Source organism: Periplaneta americana, chromosome 17 (genome assembly GCF_040183065.1).
Source record: "Periplaneta americana isolate PAMFEO1 chromosome 17, P.americana_PAMFEO1_priV1, whole genome shotgun sequence".
NCBI lineage: Eukaryota > Metazoa > Arthropoda > Insecta > Blattodea > Blattidae > Periplaneta > Periplaneta americana.
Genome location: NC_091133.1, coordinates 107,031,719 through 107,054,164, shown reverse-complemented (window position 1 = coordinate 107,054,164; position 22,446 = coordinate 107,031,719). Strand labels below are relative to the sequence as shown.

The following is a 22,446-nucleotide window of genomic DNA, read 5'->3' as shown; positions in this document are numbered from 1 at the left end:
AATAGAACAAAAATGAACACAACAGTAGTTATTGAATTGAAGCATGAATATGTAGTGTGTAATACAACCAATACAGTAATAAAATATGATTCACTTACGATCGGTGTTCAAAGATGCAGCTATTAAAAGCCACGCATTCTCCTTCATTTTCTCATATTTATACGAGGCGTGCCACTTATCATAAACGTGAGGATTTTCCTCAACACTCAATATTAGAATCTCATCAAATAAAACTTGCTCCATGATGCACAGCACAGAACAAAATAATGCATCGGTTATGTCACGGTCTTCTTGCTACAAAAATATATGACAAAATAGCTTTTAGATGGCAATAGAATGAATCTAGTGGGCTGTGATCGGAAATGTGAACGCCAAAGTTGAAACTTAGCCAACTCTCCGTTCCCGATCTTGGGCTCCAGCAAGCTTTTCGTTAATTGTGAATGCTCACATTTAAATGTACACATTTTAACAATTTTACCGTTTTCGTTTTCGTTCCGATTCTCGTTTCCGGTTTATTGTGAACCAGCCTTTAAACATTTCCCGTTACTCGTCAAGTAGGCCTAACCTCACTACTATGCATTCATTTGCTTAGGAAACATTTATTTTATAATTATTACAATTAAAATAATTTTTAAGTCTTACGTCTTCACAATGGACAGTTGAGGATGCAAAAGCCATACTTCAGTACCACGTTCTTACGTGAACAACTACGAGCTCAAGTAACGCCAGCTTGTTACAAGACAGACTACTTTAGTGTTACTGTTGGTATTCATCAGCGTTCATAGTACATAACAAAATATGAGTAAAGTTAAATGTTTCATTGTATTTAACAATTAGAATTCAATTTTTTATTTTCAAATAATACAAGATTATGGTTTTCAAATACGAACTATATTTTCCTGCGTCATGTGAGTGTTTCGACTGGGGGCCAATCACGGGTATGACAGCAATATGCTTATGTTTACATTAGAATTTTTCTTACAGCGAAAACAGTATAGGTTTACAGTGAAACCTCTCCTTATGGACATCCCCAAGATACGGACACTCCTCATATACAGACAGATTTTTATGTCCCAACTGAAATAATATAGAAATAATGATAAATTTAACTCTCGTTTACGGACACTCTCAGACACGGACACGGACAGCTGTATCACAGTCCTAAAGCTTGCTTTACCTCCTGACTGGGGACAGAACTTGGATTTCAAGACCTAATGTGTTACAAAAATGGAAAATTTAGTTTTGAGAACTGTACAGAAAGTCCTTAACATGAGAGAAGACAATAAGGGTCTCGTAGGCTACCACTCGCCCAGCCGACTACCCCTTGTTAGCTGGAAGCAGGTAGATAAACAAAATCATAAAATTTAATCTGTCTGATGGGTCCAAGACTTCCACGATCGTGAAATTGTATTCGATACATGATAGGGCTAGTAGGATTATTCTCTTCACTTCAATCAGTTGTTCTGTTTCGAGTGACATGGTACCTGAACGTAAAGGTTAAGTTGAAAACTGTAAATTACAGTATTGCATAACTGTAGACCTAGACTAAAATTGCATGGCACGGTACTGTATTTTCCTTTTTTGGTCTTATGTACTATCGAAAAGATGGAGATATCTGAAATTCACTGATTATGAAGAGCGGTGAAAGAGGAAAGGAGGTGACCAAAGAACATAAGACTCTAACATCTAGTGGCATTAAACTAATGACAGATGTCATACTATTCTGTTTATATTACAGACGTGGACAAATTATTAGACTAAAACTTTTTCTTGGAAACATAATATAATTCGTCATATCAACTATCAGTGTAATTCACAGGGTCTCTATTGTTGTAAATATGATTGTTTACATCTTCTGGTATATTTTTCCAATGGTTAAGTATATTTTTTTTCTGGCTATGTTGGTACTATTGATGTTTTAATTATATACTGCAGAAGATATTCTCCCATGGCCAGCAAGAAGACCGGACATGAACGAAATTGAAAATCTATGTTCTATACTGAAAAAGGAAGTGAATAAAAAGAGGCTTACAACAAAACATGGACTCATTTAAGCACTGTCTTATATCTGGCTACATGATACTGATATTCAAAGAAAGTGTCAAACTTTGGTTTCCAGCATCCTTGACAAAATCAACGTGTTAATAAAGAGTAAGGGACTGTTCACAAAATATTAATAACCTCAATACTCAATTTTCTCTTCATTATATCTGTGCAAAATACATTTTTGTTCATTATTTCTACTGATAAATACAGCTTCATTGCACATATAATTAATTTAGACTAATAATTTGTTCTTTTAAATATTTAGGAGTTCTAATTACCCAAGAAAACACTGCAGATGCGGATATGAGGCAAAAAATTGCTGGGGGAAATAGATGCCTGAGAGCCCTTAACAAAACTTTGAGAGCAAGATGCAGAAGTAAAAAAGCAAAACTTACATTATATAAAACAGTCGTAAGACCAATTGTGCTTTATGGCAGTGAAACTTGGACTCTGTCGAAGAAAATGGAACAACAACTGATGACATGGGAAAGAAAAATTCTAAGGAAAATCTATGGTCCTAAATATGAGAATGGGCACTGGAGAATTAGATATAATACAGAACTGAAAACTCAATATAAATCTCCAGATATTGTTGCTGAAATCAAAGCCCGTAGGTTGGAATGGTTAGGACATGTAATCAGGATGAATGATCAGAGAATACCAAAAAAGATTCTAAACACAAAACCAGAAGGCAGGCGCAATATTGGCAGACAGAAACTAAGATGGTTGGATGGAGTGGAGGACGATTTAAGGACTCTAGGCGTGAGAAGATGGAGGCAGAAGGCTCTGGTTGGACAGGAATGGACCAAGATCCTAAGGGAGGCCAAGGCTAGACTACAAGGGCCGTAGTGCCAAAGAAGAAGAAGAAGAAGAAGAAGAAGAATTTGTCCACGTCTGTAATAGTAGAGCGATAGCATTTAGAATAATCACTATCCCAAGAAAACTTGATAAAATATAATTAAACAGTTTTTCTTGAACACTTACATGCAACCTTGTCCCCATTAGAGTTGGCCGCAACTTCGAGATCAGTGAAATTTGGCAACTGTGCAACCTGCTTCAGCTTTTCGATCTTGTATAAACAGAGTTTGGGGTTGAAGTGGAAGAAGAGACGGCCGTTAAGTATCCGCAGGTCCTCCTTGCGCGTGTCCCAGTCCCACAGCTCCTGCAGGTTCTGGTTGTCCAGCAGCACGAAAGCATACCTGCAAGCAGGCACACACATGTTTGGGGTCTGGTTGGGTGAGTGCAGTAGCGGCTCGTAATTAAAGGCTCTTATGCGGAGCCGCCCCTATAAAAATCTCCTACAAAAATCTTGACGTTTGTGTTTAATAGTAGAATAAAAATATTCCATAGAGGAGAAACATCGAAATTTTACTCGGCTCGTTCGTTAATAACGGTCAATATATTTGGAACTGTTGGCACCGACAGATGTTTTTGAGATAGGTTATAAGTAATAAAGGATCAACCTTTCACTGTCCCTTCCACACAATAGAAACAGGACGGGGAGGTTTCCTAGTGGAGTCTATAGAGATCTACGCCTTGAGTCCTTGCCAACATTTTCTAGCTCTGAGTTTTAAAAATCTCACCTGGAGAAGAGAAAAGAAACAATGTCTGACACTCCATTCTTGAGGTTACATGTCTGCTCTCTCATTCATTTTACGGTAGGTCATAGGCCTAATTGAAATTTTAGGATAACATTGCGATGATAAGATGAAGGAGTTGTTTAGTTATTCGTTGATACAATTAATATCCCTAGTATCCCATAATAGTACATTATGCAACGAGCCTATAATGATAGTAATTAAGAATCGAGTATGGATATTTATGAAACGAGCGCAAGCGAGTTTCATAATTTTCATACGAGCTTCTTAATTACCATTATAGGCGAGTTTCATACGACTTTTTATGCTCGACCATATTTCTAACTTGAAATTACCGGTATTCAGATGTATACATTTTATTTGTAACTGACAAGATCGGAAGTGACCTTGTTGTAGGTCGTGAATTGTGAGATGTGCGCAGACGCGAAAGTATTGATTTTTTCCGAGGAACAATAATGTCATTGACCTTGACATAGTCCCGTTAAACTCGATTCATTCGTTCATTCATTCATTCATTCATTCATTCATTCATTCATTCATTCATTTATTTTATTCCATAGATCTTACATGAGCAATGAAGCTTTAAGATGTGGAACATGTCAACATTTTACAATATTACAATTACAATTTTTACAAATTTTTATAGTTTTACAATTTAGTAATTTTCTACAATTTTTACAATGTTGTACAATTTTTTTACATTTTGGCGAGATGTAGTGAGATGAAATGAGGTCCGAGGATTCGCCAAAATATTACCCTTATATATATTATATTATAACCTTGATTATTGAATTCGACATTGAAAAACGAGATGACAAATTGAATTTATTTGAATATTATTTACAATTAACGCTAATTATTATAGTAACAGAACATAACCCTCTGCGACAGTATTGGATTTCCAGCCTCCGTGACTTTTCGCTAATTCTCTTTCGATTGCATATCCGAAAATAATCGATACTTGCGGTTTTATAACGGTACAAAGCTGACCTGTCATTGGCTGAACAGTTGTAACCCGAGTCGTCATTGGCTGAACAGTTGTAACCTGAGTCGTCATTGGCTGAAAGACCTGACCTTTAATGAGTAGGTGTACTTTAATGAGGTCCATTAAAGGTCTGCTACCACGTGTATAATTACTACATTTCGGCATGGTCGAGCATAAAAAGTTTTTCAAACCTCAGTCAGGGAAGGGAAAACAACACAACGGAAATTCTAACGTGCGAATTAGTTTTGGCTTGCTTCGTAATACGAGTATCAGTATTTTATGTGGTTGTGAACTTTGTGAGAACCTTTTGCAAGTGTTTATTTGAGAACAATGAATTGTGTGTGTAATATATCGTCTACAAGCAAATGAATGAAGGTAAGTCAGGTGCCCGTTTTATATATATATATATATATATATATATATATATATTATAATAATAATAATAATAATAATAATAATAATAATAATAATAACTTATTGTTAAAAATTCCCAGTTACGGAAATACACGAATAAACAAATAGAAATAAATAAACAAATACTCATGCTCGAGACCTTGAAAATTTGCCATTTCAGCCTAGAGCCTTCCTCAATTTTAAAACCACGAGCCGCGACTGGGTCAGTGGAATCGGGTCCCTGCTTGTACACTCAGATCAACTCACTTCCCACTGTCCAGAGTCTTGCCGTGGATCACTCGCAGCTTGCGTAGGAAGTTGAGTGAGATCAGAGGGAAGGAACGCACGATCTTCAGGTAGCCCTCGATCTCCTCTAACATGTTCAAGTTCTCTTCCAGCTCCTTCACCACGTTCTCTGCAACATAAACCTCTCAATGTGATTTGAAGAACAAGTGTTGCTAGGCAGTGGCGACTATTGAAGAAGGGCCCTTTCTGTGAAGCACATATTATATTTGTGCGAGATCGTGCGTATTTGCTTGTTTTCCGCACAGAACCAATATGCGGTAAGTGTCAAATACCACATTCAGTATTCCCAACGTAACACACATAACAATTTCCCTCTTCTTACCGCTTAAGCGCGACATTCATTTTACTGCTTTAGGCTTTTAGGTAATTTCATAGAAGACGGGCACTTGGTTGAATATAGTACGTATTACCAACTTTTTTATTTCAGAGTTAAATGTTAGTGATCTTTTAGTGACTTTTACATGTTAGTACTAGGTTTTTTTATACTAGGTGTCGCCGTGATTTTCTTTTAATTTGATTGGTTATAGTTGTCATTTGTTCTAGAATTTTCGTTAATTTTGAATGGATAATGACGTTATCAGTTGTTCTTGGTTGTTTGACGTGAGTGGTGTTATGTTGTGTCTGATGGCTAAAGCTATTGAAAGTTTGTCATTTTTTGATTTTCTTTCGATTTGATTGGTTATAGTTGTAATTTATTCTAGAATTTTCATTAATTTTGAATGGATAATGACGTCAGTTGTTCCTGGTTGTTTGACGTGAGTGAAGTTACATTGTAGATTTGTCTGCATTTGTCGAATGAGCATCATCATGCTTACGAAAAGCATGATGAGCATCATCATGCTTTTCAGTGCCAATAATTTATTTTGTGTGCACAAGGTTGGAATTTTGAAGTAAGAGGGAAAGGAAGGAATCCGTGTTCTGAAATTATTGATTAAATTTTGTGTCGATTTTGGTTTAGTTCTTTCGCTGGTGATTAAGGATTGTGTTGAATGTTGAGGAGAAAAGTGTTTTTTCTGTGGTTTAAAGAAATTACTTACTGAATTTTCTGTAGATGTTATGGTGTAATAAGTGTTCGAAGAGAATTTCATTTAGTGTAAAGACGTGGTTTATTTATGCACAGTTGACTATACGACAAAGTGTTAGTTTAGTTCTTTGTTGCTTGCATGGTTTAAGTTTAGATTGCCTTAAAGCCTGTGTCATTTATATTGGAAGTGAAGTGGTTGTCGATGAAGACGTCAATGAGAATTGAATTTTATTTGATAAGGTGATAAATTATTATGTTTTGTGTTTTTGTGATTTTTGGGGATAAAGTGCGGACGAAAACTACCAGAAAAGTACTACCAACTATGAAGTTCGAATGCCACGAAACGCCAAAAAAAAATCAAAGGCGAAAAATTAAATATATTTTCATTTTTTGGAGGGCTTGTTCTTCTTTAAAAATACGAATATATATTTGATTTTTCATCTTTGATTTTGCGATGTTTGGTGACATTTGGACTTCATAGTTGGCAGAACGGTTTTGGTAGTTTTCGTCAGCCATGTTGGATTTTGCCCGTCTTCTAGGAAATTACCGGCTTTTAACATATTATTTTTACAGACGTTTAACATAGTAATAATTATAAATTGGAAACTTACCACTGCAATTTCACCTAAATTGCAATGTTAATTATTGTTTTTAAATATTTGCAAAAATTAAGTAAAGTCTACTACTCCACGAAACTTATTGCATTCCTGATACAAGTAACATTAAGGAAGCCGTAAAAAAATCAACAAGATTCCAGATGCCGATGTTATTACTGCAATATGTTATATAAATAATATTGTTAAAATATTAAAATGAAAAATAAATCATTACATAACCTTACCGTTTGTTTTAAGTTCGCATTTATAGACTGGGGGAAAAAAATGACAGACGTATATCACGGCCTGCTGGAGTATAGTAAACACAGAAAACATTTTATAGCAACAATGTTGAAGAAAGATATTTTGGTGTTCCGAAGTTGCCGTCATTAAACAGAAACCAACATGGAGATTTCATTGCAACTAATTAGAAATTCGTCTTTCAGGTATGTAATAAACGATCATCGCACAAAATAATGTACGATACACGAGCGGTATGTTTGTTTTCATGTTCTCGGAAATTAAAAAAGCTCAACTGCGTTTCGCTTTTTCAATCTTTTCCTCGAACATGAAAACGTCAACATATCGCTCTTGTAACGTATATTACTATTGGATTGTCTAACAACATTAATTTCCTAATTCCAAAACAAGTTCTACAAGTTCAGCATGCATAGATGAGATTAGGCAGTAAAGGAGCAATACTTGGACTCAGAGACTCATCATACGAATATTTTTCGATCTGTGACGTCACATTGCCATGACGATTGCAACACTACTTCTCACTCCACGCTAGCAAACAGACTCAACTCGAGTGAGTCTGTTATGATGAATAATTTGGAATGGTAGTACAAAATTATGGCTTCTTTCTTTAAAGGAGTTATTTGAGTATATTTGGCCAAATTCCTTTCGTTCAGAGAGTAAAATATTGAATGTCTTGAAAAATTATCCCAAGTCGAACATATCTGTAATAACCAGGCTTCGAGACTTTGGATCCGATAAAATAAGTTTACTGTTCATGCACTATAGGTTGTTGACTCGCTGCAGGTAGGTAGAGATGTGTTGAGGTAACAACGTTGCTATTTAGAGTAGAGTACGGTAGTATGGGGAAACACACACATATGTAAATTCTGAAAGTAAACGTACACTACACAATGACAATTTCAAAAGAATGTGAAAAGCATTTATTCTCCTGTCTTTTATAAGCATTTGTGTGTAATTATACACAGTGTTAATGGTGGAAATAAGCATGTAGCAATTTTAATTATTTCATTTATCCTATTGGTCGTCTTAGGAAGCGCAGTTTTAGTACCGAATTGCAATGTATCTGCTACAAGATGCATTCTCAGTGTCTCAAACGTAAATCTTTTTCGGTTATCTGCCAAAGTTTGTATTGCAGAAAGCTGCGCTCTACGTTGCATGATGTGATAGGAGCAAAACGAAAAAACCTAACATCATTGCAGTCTCTAAGACACAATCCTTCATTCTCAGGTGACTCTATGTCTACTAATTTGCTGTTTATATTACACAATGTTCCATATCCGTTATTTTTACATAAAATTGATTTCCACTTCTGTTTTACACGTTCAGTACCCGGTGTATTTGGTGTCTCATTAATTCTCTGCGTCATTTTCTCAATTAATTTGAGGGCTTCCGGCATCTCTTGTTCTGACTTTTATACCCGTGTAATAGTTTCAGACACAGTTTGAAAATGGGTTTGTACGAAAACCAAATTATTCGTCAGAACCTTCAAATCCAGAGCGTTTTTCTTTGCATATTTGTTGGCATCCATTCTACAGTACTCTCACCCACTATACGCTTTACCACTATACTCAGCACGCCGTTACGCGGATTTCCCACTGAACTGCTCTATTGGGTCCGAAGTCTCGAAGCCTGGTAATAACTGAAGAGTCCACTGCAAGAATGATAGATGTCACTTTCTTGTCGAAAATGAACCAAGACTGTCAATGCAACCAAGACTGTCAATGCATAGCTTAAGACATATAGAATGTACATAGAGAGTTATATGGCATTAACACTGATAATCATTGTCCAGTAATGATCGGAAAATCACAGTTAAGCTTTGAGCGCTAAGCATTTCAAACTTTCAATTGCTTCTCCTGCAAAAATGTATTCCAAATGACATCCATCAATCTTGCAGTGGACTCTTCAACTACGATCTTTAAGCATAAGAAGGACACCTTAACCACCAAATCATGAATATTACCACTCCGTATTTTCCATGTAATTTCAAGTGTCAACTCGGCAGTGTCGGCAACACTACACTATTAACACTAAAACTATTAACTACATTGCCAATGACCAGTTCAGAAATTGAGAGGTATTCCCCCACCTTAAAAGTGATAAATACATTATTTAAGAAACCGCATAAGAGAGGACAGACTAAATGTGCTCGGAATGTTGTCGACAGAAAACATAATGGTAGCTGAAATTACCGACTTCCATAAACTAGTTATTGACAAGTTTTGTGAGAAGAAACGCTGTATGGAGCTCCACTTCGAATAAGTAAGGTAAGGGCATGTTCTAATTATTTTTCATTCGAAAATGTCTCGTATATTAATATATACTAGTAGAGTCAGAAAGTACCGGAACTTTGAGTGGCAACGCCATGCTCTATAGGCAACTTCTCTGCCTTGTCCGTATGGTATGTGACTACTCTCCAGGCGTATAGACTCTGTGTGGAAATGACCAAAGATGGGCTGCAGGAATGTTTCGAGAAATGGTATGGACGCTGGCAGAAGTGTGTCACTGCCAAGGGGACGTACTTTAAAGGCAGTGTTGTGTAAATGGTTATATACCATTTGAACAAAGGTATCTACACATGTTCGCACTGAGTCTATACGCTTGGAGAGTAGATCTCATACCACATGGACAAGGCAGAGAAGTTGCCTATAGAGCATGGCGTTGCCACCCGAAGTTCCGGTACTTTGTGACTCTACTAGTATTAATATAATATTGTTAGTCACTCATAATTTACTCTCTAGTTTTTTCAGTCAAAAATTTCAGAGGGAGGAAATTGTGTGATAATAAGCTTATACGGTAAGTACACTTTCCTCAATGCTGGAATTACTTCAGAATATTACAAAGCTATGGCTTAAACATTTTGAGACTGCCCCAGAATGTTCTCCAATTTTATAACAGATTCTGCCAAGTTTTCTTTACACAATACTATTCACGTTATCCCCCCCACCCCCAATGTATCCAATTTAAAAGCATGGACTCTCAAGACTCTTCAAAACTTTATTAAAGAAAGACATAATATTACAAACTATAAAATCCTTTATAGATTATTTAACAATAATGAAGTTCGATCCCCGCTTGGGCTGATTACCTGATTGAGTTTTTTCCGAAGTTTTCCCCAACTGTAAGGCAAATGTCAGGTAATCTATGGCGAATTCATCTCGCTATCACCAATCCCATCGACGCTAAATAACCTAGTAGTTGATACGCGTCGTTAAATAACCAAGTAAAAAAAAAAAAAACAATAATGAAGACGTTTCGATTTGTTGGTGTCAGTGTCCCTACATACTGCCAACAAAAGACGATCTTAACTGTGCTAGACTGGCAATGTAAAGAATTTTATTTCTCAGATGGAGATAGCTGTAAGGATGAAATCATTTTCTCTTGTGATATGATAATCGCGCAGAGGTGGTCTATGAATTTCGCCTGCATTTCTCCCAGTCAGAAACAAATTCTTTTACATACCATAAAGCTTCAATGTATTGTGAAGTACTACGTTGCAACTTTAACATTTTTCCCCCCATTACTTTTTTTTACCTTTTTACTTGATCACCTGCTTAAATTTACTTCCCCGCCCCCAGCTGTTAGGTTTACTTCACTACTGTTTTATTTTAATATAAAGAATATAATTACAAACAAACAAGAGAAAAAGAAATAAAATCATACAAACAATATAAAAAAAGGAGATACAGTAATATTAACAAAATATGAGACCGAATGAGCAGCGCTCTTGTTCGGTCGCAGTTCAGATATAATATTAATAGGCCTATAAGAGAATATAAAATAAAATAAAATAGGAAATAGAATTAAAATTACAGTTACAGAAATTATATAATACAATATTAATATAAGAGAAATATAGAAAAAAAAATAATAATAAAAATAAATAAGTAAAATAAAATAGGAACTAAAATTTAAATTACAATTTAAATTACAGCGGCAATGGAATTATATAATATAATATTAACACTAGATAAGAATAATATCGCACGTGAAAAGTAGGACTCTATATATATATATATATATATATATATATATATTGAAGTTATGAATATTCAGATTTCGCAAAAGTAGAATTCGATTCATATATAATTCCCCCGACGAAATAGATCCTAATATATTTCGTCTACTAGATGTTGATAATCGAGCAGTATTACCTATGAATAAATTTATTCGAATTATTATTGAACTAAATCAATTCCCAAATATGGAATTGCTGATAATAAATTTGTAATTACGGTTGCTCCTCAAAATTATATATTTCAAAATTACTACTGATAACACATACTCGAATACACGCGTGTTACAGATATCACAATAGTTAGTAATTCTGTAACTGTTAGGTTGACAGAATTTGAGAGGTTTTACAAGCAAGTTACTGTAAGAAATTGAATTCACTAATTCAGGCAGTATATCATGTGAATATATTTTACATCACAATTAAAATATAACATAATATATTGAGGAAATGTAATTATTATAATATAATTAATGTACGTAGCTTAACAAAGAAAAATAACTTTTCAAGCCATGAACATTTTATTTAGTAACATTTAGTACATTTAAGGATGGATATTAAAGAAAGAATTACAGAATTATTGCAGAGTATTTTACAAGAACGTGGCAGTCTCGTGTCTCCATAAAACCACAAAGTACAGCTGATAGGCATTTCGCACTAAATACTCACTTCCACCACGGATCTGAATTTCCAGAGAGCCCTTGATGTAGGTACAGCCACGCATCTTCTGAGCAGCTGCGATGCTGTCCACACTCACACCTGGACACTCCCTGCGACACGGACCTGCAGGCAAGAATATTGTCAACTGCCACATCGGGTCTAGGACGTTTCGTCACAAATGTTTCGCTGCTTCTCACCCTTACTGCGAGGTGCCATTTTCATATATTTTTTAGAATTAATTATTCAAAACATTAGTTATTCATATAACACAGTCAAGTGGTGTTGTTTCTATTTACAGTATATTTTACGATGTTAATTATTGTTCTTCCTATTCCAGTTGTTTGTATTGTATTTTATTGCTACAATACGAAATGAACGCACAGAAACTTCAAATCTGAGGAGAGGAGGGGCAAACAACGTACACGCACACGTGGATAAATCCACACAAAAATATTGCTCCTTATGACAGTTTAACCAAGAGAATATGAGAGAACGAGTATATACCGTAGTGCATACTTGGGCATCGTGCCTCACTTAAGAATTTGTGCCTCACTGATCTTCACAGAGCTTATCGCTCTGAGTGACATCATCTTCACAGACCCCTTTCCTCCCTCACGCAGCTCCTAGGTTCTATATCAGATTCATAAGCAATATCAGTGGTGGCATAAAGGCATTATCAAAGCAGTGTGTACGCGTTAGAAAACGATTATTTCATGAGAAATGGGAGGAAGAGCTTTTTGCTGTTTAGAAGGGGAGAACGTACGATGTATGTTATGTTCGAAAATCCTATTAGGCATTAATAAATTTAATATACGACGACATTACTCCTTATGCCATAAAGAACATGCTGAATTAGAAGGTAAGGCAAATTAAATGTTATTTTTCCGTACTATTCCGAAGAAAATTTACGATCTTAACATTTGCATAGTATATTAAATACGACATTATACCTTAAACACGCTGCATTAAAAGGTACGAGGAATTAAATGATGTTTGTACGTATTATTTCCAAAAGAAATTTATAAAAAAAATATCAAATGTGCGTAGAAAACGAAATATGATTTTCTGAAATTATTTTAGGTCGAGAACGTGCAAATTTATTAAGTAATCTTGATAAACGCCAGAATATTCAAGAAAATAAACGTAGACAACGTGATGGAATATTATTAGCTAGTTACGCAATTTATCGCCTGTGATTTAAATTAATTCAGCGACGGAGAAACAGTAAAGAGGTTTATGATTAAACCTGCCGAATTAATTTGCCAAATTGAATAAAAGTTTTCGAGTCTCTCACGTTAACCAAGCGCTTTCCTAATAATTGGCCACTACCGCCTTAGCGATTACGATAAGGTGACGCAGGTCACAGCAGTTTATATTTCCCATCCTACTCTGCAGTCTCCTCTCCTAGTAAACAAACTATTTCAAATAGAGTGCCTCACGTAACCGAAAATTGTGCCCATGTATGCCGTAGTGGAAGACAGAACAAACAGTTCCTTTGGCAGCAGAAGAGGAGTTACAGACATTAAATAGAGAAATAATACGAAAAGGAACCGTTGCACAAATTTCACGCTGCAAAACAAAATTCAGAGTGCTATTTTGGCACACCACAAACTCACCTTTGCAAGGTGTGCAGTTGTATTTGTTATTTCCATCTTCCGTCTCCACATAGCCTGCAGGACAGTCCAAAATGCACGAATCTCCGAACGGCTTGTATGGTTTTAATCGTAGGTCGTAGCTCCGTTCTTTAGGCCTGCTCATGTTTCGACATTCGTCCGCACTAATGCAGCGCCTGTTCAGATACTAGAACAGACAAGACACTGTGTTAATGACGGTATTAATAACTGCCATGAACCAACAATGATTTTCACCGCAGGAAATATAAGATGTCCATTTGCTTATGACAATATTTTAAAGGCTCGTCTCCACTATTAAACATTTAACAACAACATGTTAAATGTTAAATTGTTTACCGTTAACATCCCAACATGTTGATTGAACATGTTAATGCTAATTTCATTTAACACTTTCTCCACACTGTTAAACATGTTAAACTTGACTTTCTTTGCGTAGTCCATCATAAACAGTCTATGAGATTTTAATATAGATAGTGTTTTATCTTCAAACCTTGGAGAATGGACTCAGATGATGATATGACTTTTGTGCGAGTTCGTGCGTATTTGCTTGTTTTCCGCACAGAACCAATACGCGGTAAGTGTGAAATACCACATTCAGTATTCCCAACGTAACACATAACAATTTCCCTCTTCTACCGCTTAAGCGCGACATTCATTTTACTGCTTTAGGCTTTTAACATATTATTTTTAGAGACGTTTAACATAGTGGTAATTATAAATTGGAAACTTACCACTGCAATTTCACCTAAATTGCAATGTTAATTATTGTTTTTAAATATTTGCAAAAATTAAGTAAAGTCTACTACTCCACGAAACTTATTGCATTCCTGATACAAGTAACATTAAGGAAGCCGTGAAAAAATCAACAAGATTCCAGATGACGATGTTATTACTGCAAAATGTTATATAAATAATATTGTTAAAATATTAAAATGAAAAATAAATCATTACATAACCTTACCGTTTGTTTTAAGTTCGCATTTATAGACTGGGGGGAAAAAAGACAGACGTATATCACGGCCTGCTGGAGTATAGTAAACACAGAAAACATTTTATAGCAACAATGTTGAAGAAAGATATTTTGGTTTTCCGAAGTTGCCGTCATTAAACAGAAACCAACATGGAGATTTCATTGCAACTAATTAGAAATTCGTCTTTCAGGTATGTAATAAACGATCTTCGCACAAAATAATGTACGATACACGAGCGGTATGTTTGTTTTCATGTTCTCGGAAATTAAAAAAAGCTCAACTACGTTTCGCTTTTTCAATCTTTTCCTCGACCATGAAAACGTCAACATACCGCTCTTGTAACGTATATTACTATTGTAATTGCCTCTATTGCTTGTTAAAAGGCCTTGAAAAGGAAGAAAATGAGAATGTGAATGCGGCAATATCTTAGTAAAAGACACTATGCAGGATACATTCTAAACGAGCTTAAAGTTGAATTACAGTATCGATTTGGATTCAAAAACTTGCTGAGAATGTCAGAACACGATTTTAATATAGTGCTGCAAAAATACTTCCTGTTACATCAAAGAAATACACATTTTAAGAGCAGCCATTTCATCTCAATTAAAAAAATTACAGCGCGATTGATTATCATAGGACCTACGACATGATAGACGTTGAAGGAGTGGGTAATATCGTATAATTATTCTTTCCGAAGTTTTACGAACGTTAACATACATCACCAAATACGACCATTACTGACGTCAACATAGCATTAACGTTTAGCGTACGATGAGAGTGCGCAAACTCTCTATTGTATTCTCGAGAACAGTTAAATAATAATTCCAGTTCTCTAAAACAGTCGGCCTTCTTAGTTTTGCCCGTGTATTCTTTTGCAGACACATCCCACAAACAAGGCCTTTCCATCGGTGCATTAATTTTATTCTAATGTATTTTCTTTCGTCCACTCCATTACTTCGAACAACTTACAGCCAACACCAAGGAACAATGATAATATAAAAATGATCAAGATATGCGCCACAAAATCGGAACTTATAGTTGTTGCTATGGAAACTGTACGAACTTTGCCGAACTGTACAGACGCTGCACGAGCAAATGAATTGACTTGACATGTTTTCCATTTCTGTTGGAAAACACGCCAACATGTTAAAAGTGTTAAATTCAACATGTTATATTTAACATGTTGTTGTTAAATGTTTAATAGTGGAGACGCGCCTTAAGGTTAACATTCAAGAATAGCTGTCTATAATGGTTGAGAGGTTTCCAAAACTTCAAAACCAGCAAAGGTTGATAAAAACCTTCATCAGCATGGCCTCCTTTTTCAGAAGAGGAGTAAAGCTTGGAGTCCTGGTGACAGATTTAGGTAGGTGAAAGAAACATGTACCTGGGTGAGAAGGTCCAGACAAAGTTTATCGACAAATTAATTTGTGCAAGTTACTATCCTTGCTTTTTGTTCTTTCGTAAGGGCAAGGAAACCTGCCTTACAAGTGCTTCAAAGCTGAAAATGAAATTTTACACTGCCAGACAAACATATTCTAGCAGGTTCTTTTAATATGCCGGAACTTGAAGACCTAGGAATCCACCCAATGCTCAAAGAATTTATGCGGTGCAACCAAAGGACGAACAATATCAGAAGCAGGTCCATACTGTAGGTTTGTGGTTAAATTACAGACCTACCAACTTTCATGCATAATGCGCAAGACATCAGCAATTAGCTCACGACATCCACTCTCCCATATTGACACGTTAATCTCTAGGTGATCACATAACTTTGGTATTTAATATTGTTTTCGTCCTACCGCTACAGTGAGTTCCAGTGTAATAATGTCATAAGCATTTTTTATTACACAAAAAGTTAAAATTTGTTAAAAATTGGAGGACTATGAAAAAATTACGTTTCAAAGATTTTATAAGATATTCATGAATATGTTTTATTAGAACATACAGTCTGATCCGTTTGAGTGCGGTTAATTTTAATTTATTATTATAAAGCTATTATGATAGTAGGAAAAATCAACATTGCATAATCTGAAAGAACAAATGAAAATCGTAGATGATTAAAATGGCTACTACAAATCAACAGCGGACAAAATGTGGTCTTTTGTATGCTAAATTTGAGAGTGTTAAAAGACTTCAAAGGGAATTTCGACGTGAGTATGGTATGTGTAATGCACGTAAATACGATTCCATAATGTTGTGGTAACGAACATTGTAGAAACAGGTTAAAAAACATGCAGGAGGTCGCAGACGAAATCCAGTACGAGAAGCAGCTATCTCTTGGCTTGGTCCTCAAACTCCCCAGATCTAACCCCTCCTGAATTCTTCGTGTGGGGTTTTGTTAAGACATTGTCTCTTCACAGAAACCCAGGAACACTGATGATCTGAGAGTAAAAATTACCCAAACTTTTAAAAAAATCATCCCACTTATGTTACAATGGACATGGGCTGAATTGCATCACCGTTATGAGTTGTGCAGGGTGCGGAATGGGGGTCATGTTGAGCTCTGAGGAATCTCCCATCTTTCAGTGTTGTATGCACAAAGTTTCAACAAATAAAGTTCAGTAGTAAATGTTCTACGGTGTTTTTATTTTATCCATACCCATACGGATCGCCCTGTAGTATAACATTAATAAATATACCGTAACATAATAATAATAATAATAATAATAATAATAATAATAATAATAATAATACACAAAATTTAAAATACCGATAATGCAAATTGTAAACAATTTTAATAACAATCTCCCCTCGACAAAATTCTGAGTACCATCGGAACTGAGTGGCCAGAAAATTTATAAGGTACATGAGCCATATTGCGACACTCTAAACTTTGAAAATTTATATTTATTTTTTCATTCAACGTGGAAAATTTATAATTTGTATACGTTTAGTATATTTATATAAATACTTAGAAAAAATATTTCAGGTATATATGTACAGTGAAATTTAAACAGTAGAACGAATTTGAAAAGTTTACAAAGTGTCGGAATTGCGACCCTGTGGTCCTAATTCTGACACATGATGTACCTTAATACCGACACATAAACAAATTTAACAATAACTTTATGAAACATTAAGGCAGCCTTACATAAGTGAAATTAATTACTTCTAAACCATTTTCATTATATTCATTACTATAATAATCAAGTTAAATAAAGCTAAACACGTTCAATATGGTGACACAATACAAGCAGGATGATTAAAAAGAAAAACAAGGTAGAAAATATTAACACATATTCTTGATTGAAACTTTGGCACTGGATAAAAAAATCCTTTGACTGGAGAAATACATTATCAGTCTTCTTCACAATCAGGACAAACGAAGGATCCTCGAAAATCAACACTTATGTCAGCACATTCTTCATGCACATACTTCTTACACTTGCAGCACAATCGCATATCGGCGACTCTGTCCACCATACATATTGTGCAAAACCAGCTTTCTTTTCTCTTTGAAGGCATTCCACTTGGTCCTGCTTCTTGATAATCCTGCACAGACATAGTTTTACTCGGACATTCGGAAATTTTCTTTGGAATTTTTGATGCTATAATCTTTGGAAGATTCTTCGTTTCTCTCTTCGTGAATAAGGATTTCACTATACGTTGAGCTTTTGCGTTCACAGCGGGACGTCTTGGCTTGGTTTTCTTCTCCTTAAGTTTGGCTGAAGTCAAAATTTCTGTGAAGCTTGTTGACAGCCTTTCGTCATTCACAGGAACTCCACTATCATTCAGTGACTGATGAGTTGCAAAGCTCACTGTTACCGTCACTCTCCTCGTTGGATCTTAACCCCTCTCTACCTTTTTCGGATTGTTGGCAGAAAATATAAATCAGAGGGAGCAAATGCACTATCTGGTATTACCTCAGGGTTAAATGGACAGATCCCAGTGGCCCTAAACCCAGAAATGATATTGTTTGGTGTCATGGGCTTCAACCAAACGTAGGAAAAAATTCTCCCAAATCTTGCTTTCGTAATGGTTATTTCGCCATGATTGCTCCAGTACCGCAAAACTGCCGGACCCCAGTATTGTTCGAAGGGTCCGAAAACTACCTTGTCTAGAGGCTGCAATTCGTATGTGCAATTACTCGGCAAGCAATACAATATTATGTCTGCTCATCTGCTACATCAACGATATTGGCATCAAGGTGAGATTTTGCACCATCGAAAATGAGCAAGGATTTGCCGGCAGTTTTAAATTTAGGAAAATGAGCTAGCCATTTAATAAAGGCCTGACACGTCATTGAGCCCTTTTCTGTCATTTCAATAGCTGTGTGTGGGGGCATGTCATCACCACATTCCGGTCGTCTCCTTTTTCCTTCGAACAGAATCATGGGAGGAATTGCTTGACCTACTGCGTTGCAACAAGCTACAATTGTTATATTTTCTCCATGTTCTGGTGCAATCAAATGTAAGCGTTTAGTGCCTTTAGCAGCAGAAACTTCCTGTGTGTGATGAAGAGTCAATCGACACCCCTTCTCATCGATATTGTAAATATTCTCAGGTTTTCCCATAAACCCATGTTGGACCATTATGGCTTCCAGTTTATCAAATAGTCTTTCACAATTACACGATTTAGTTTCATAGCCCTGCCCTGGTTCAAAGTTTGCGCTTTCCTTTCTGACACATCTTGATGCCGCTTTAGAAATAATTTCATCCACTTTCTACCAGCTAACCCTAAGTTTTTATTAAAATTATTCTTTATGCCGTTTATTTAACAAAATGTGAAGACAGTTCTTTTCACAAGTTTACTAGTCAACGGCATCCCCACATCTGCAAGTCGGAAAAGTCAGCTGCACAATTCTCTTTCTTGCGCGAAGCTTAAAAGTGCAGGACGACCAATATCTTTCTTCTCAGCCCCGGCATTGACATGATACCTAAGGGTGTTCCTAGCTATACCGTAGCGTGTAGCAGCTGTGTTAAGAGGCATACCATTCTTCACAGCTGCAACAGCCCGTGCCATTACATCCTCAGAAATTTTCGCTCGAGGCTTACCCATAATCTAAAATAAAGAAGAGGTATTAAAGATAACGAATTTTGCACCTAATTTCTGAGCTGAACATGCAGTAGTTTTGGTAAAATGCTTTAACACTGCTAAGTATGCCATTCCAACGTTAAAGAGCATTAAATAACTCGAATTTATATTGGGATGCTTTATCATAAATCCCGTAGTAGGCATAACTGAAGTCAGTGCCACAGGGTTCATAATTCCGACATGTGTCGGATTTAAGAGCACTTGCTTTGCTGTTACTAATCGCGCTATTACACAATCCATACTGATAGATTCTGAAATTAATGAACGTCATATTAAACTACAATACTTTACACTGTAAATGATGTACAATATGAATTACATACCTTTGTCAAAAGGAGAATACTCAGACAAAATATGCTTCCTTCAGACAATACTTCTATCACACAAAATGTCTACTCACGCTCTGACCGGCAGAGAAACGCTTCTGCAAACTTGTTTATCACGGAACTGATATTGCTCTAAGACTGCTTCAAGAAACTGCAGTCCTCTGTCGGTTTAGACCACAAGTTTTTGCAGCAGAGCCCACTGTCGTAATTAAGACCATGTCGGAAAATGGCTCACCTACCTTATTTAAAGTTTTCCTGGCAAAAAAGGCACACAATCAGTCGGCTAAGAATAAGTGCAGTTTATTCTCTTAAGTTGTGTTTTGCTATGGTTACATATTCATGAACATGTACAAATACTGAAAACATACATACAAAAATAGAAATTGTGTGGCAGAAAGAAGAAAAACTTTAGAAGTAAATTCCCAGTGTGAATCTGGCAAGCAAAGAGAAAACACAAGATGTATGAATAACAATAACACTGAAATGTTACCTTGTACGTGAGAGCAGGACAGTTCCTGATGCATCTGTTCTGGAATACAACGTCGCGGCACACCATGCAGTCCTCCGGCCCTGGCCCAGTGCAGCCCCCCAGACAGGATTCGTGACAGCACTGCCCCTCTGTTGTGCAGCTGCGGTTCTTGCAATACTCTGGACACACTGCAGTACAACGACATTTAAAATACTACAGAAATAGAACAGATATATAAATGGGCTAGTGATCCCCAATGAACCTGTATCTATCTTTTCTAACATCAAAAGGAAGGCTGGTTCACAATAAACCGGGAACGGAAACGACGAGAACGAGAACGGAAATAATGTTAAAATAAATGCATTTACATGTGATCTCATTGAAATACATTTATTTTAACAATATTTCCGTTTTCGTTGTCGTTTCCATTCCCAGTTTATTGTGTACCAGCCTTTAACCAGTTCTATGGCTTACTCATAACTAGAGAACCGTGAAAGTGTTTTTTTTTAAGGAAAATTCGTTCTAAAATTTCAAGACTTCAGTAGTGTTGTTGTCACTTTGGTGGTGTTATTTTAAAATTACTGTACGTATCCTATGCAAGTTTTATAATCCCAACTTAAGATCTTAAACATATTAAAACACAATAATGATAGTGCAGCATTTTCAGCATCAATTGTCAGTTTTTATACGTAGTACCCATAAGATGTTGATCATTGTTAGCCCATTAATTTTCATTAATTCATTTGTTGAGAAAATGGGGGAACGAAATGTAACATCAAGAAAGTTACGAAAATATTACTTAAAAATACATTATTGTTAAAATTTTGTGAATAAAACAAGTATTATACAAATCTAACTTTCAGGCAGTAGCTCCCTGTAAAGCAGATTTGAATAATTTTCAAGGAAAAATTGTTCCGGGACTGGGTATCGATCCCGGGACCCTTCGCTTAGCGCGCGAACGCTCTACCGACTCAGCTACCCCAGGAAATATACACGACACCGTTACAATTTTTCCTTCCCCCCCCCCCCCCACACAACTCACATGAGCTGACAAGACGCCAGAACTCAACTGTGAGTTCTGGCGTCTTGTCAGCTCATGTGAGTTGTGTGGATAAAAAAAAAGGAAAAATTGTAACGGTGTCAGGTATAGTTCCTGGGGTAGCTCAGTCGGTAGAGCGTTCGCGCGCTAAGCGAAGGGTCCCGGGATCGATACCCAGTCCCAGAACAATTTTTCCTTGAAATTATTCAAAACAAGTATTGCTGAAATTCGTTTAAAAATTTTAATTGCGTTCTTTTTATCTATTATACGAATTTGCGTTATTTCGCTATTGAAAAATGTGTTTTTTTAGGTTATGAGAAGAAGTATAAAGAAATGGTGTAAAAAATTGTAAAAAATGAAAACAAATCGCGAATTTCACGGATCTCTACTTATAACCTTCCTAATGCTATCCTCTGAGGTTAAATTAATTACAGTATATTCATAGACTAATAGTGCTGTGAAAGTGTCAGCTTTTAAAGCTTTAAAGTAAAACAAATTACAAAAAATAAGAGAAAACAACATGGTTGGGTGTGTGAATTAAGTCGAAAATTCATATACCGGAACTACTCTAACATTAAGAAAGTTGTAATCGTTATTTAAAAACAAAACTATCACGCTATTAATTCAACTAGGCATTTGCCTCAGAAACTGGGACAGTTATGCTATTCTATGCAATAAAAAGATCACAAAAATTTAACATTAGTTTCAGAAAATAACTGTAACAATAATGTACCAGAACTATCTTAACATATTACAAATACATTACAGGAGAAATTGTAATAAGAAGATGCATAATACTACATTTAAGATTGTAAGGGACATGACAGCACCAGTGTCAGTCTTAATTTTACGCTCGATGTCGATATACTGTATATGAATAGTCAAGAAACGCACTCTGATGTTGACATTAGAACAGAATACCCATTGTATTCATACATTCTCTACATCCGGTCTGCAGAAATTTTTCGCAAGCCTTTTGTCGAAATGTCAACAACCTGTAAAATGACTGGATTATAACTATGGAGCATTGTGCTACTTGTAGAAATAACTTAGAACATTTATTATATTTTGTCTTGACTTTCTTTAAAG

The 22,446-nt window shown here is 35.8% G+C and overlaps 1 protein-coding gene across 3 annotated transcripts in view; it reads right to left on the bottom strand.

The window, feature by feature from the left end:
• Window positions 1-22,446, bottom strand: part of LOC138693239 (insulin-like receptor) — a 385,516-nt gene that overhangs the window by 28,970 nt on the left and 334,100 nt on the right. For all 3 annotated transcript variants that reach the window (XM_069817052.1, XM_069817051.1, XM_069817053.1), the window contains 5 exons: window positions 20,340-20,506; window positions 13,501-13,684; window positions 11,894-12,007; window positions 5,290-5,437; window positions 3,031-3,245 (listed from right to left, as the gene is read on the bottom strand). In XM_069817052.1, the coding sequence (XP_069673153.1) occupies window positions 3,031-3,245; window positions 5,290-5,437; window positions 11,894-12,007; window positions 13,501-13,684; window positions 20,340-20,506 (828 nt within the window). The remainder of the gene's footprint in view (window positions 1-3,030; window positions 3,246-5,289; window positions 5,438-11,893; window positions 12,008-13,500; window positions 13,685-20,339; window positions 20,507-22,446) is intronic.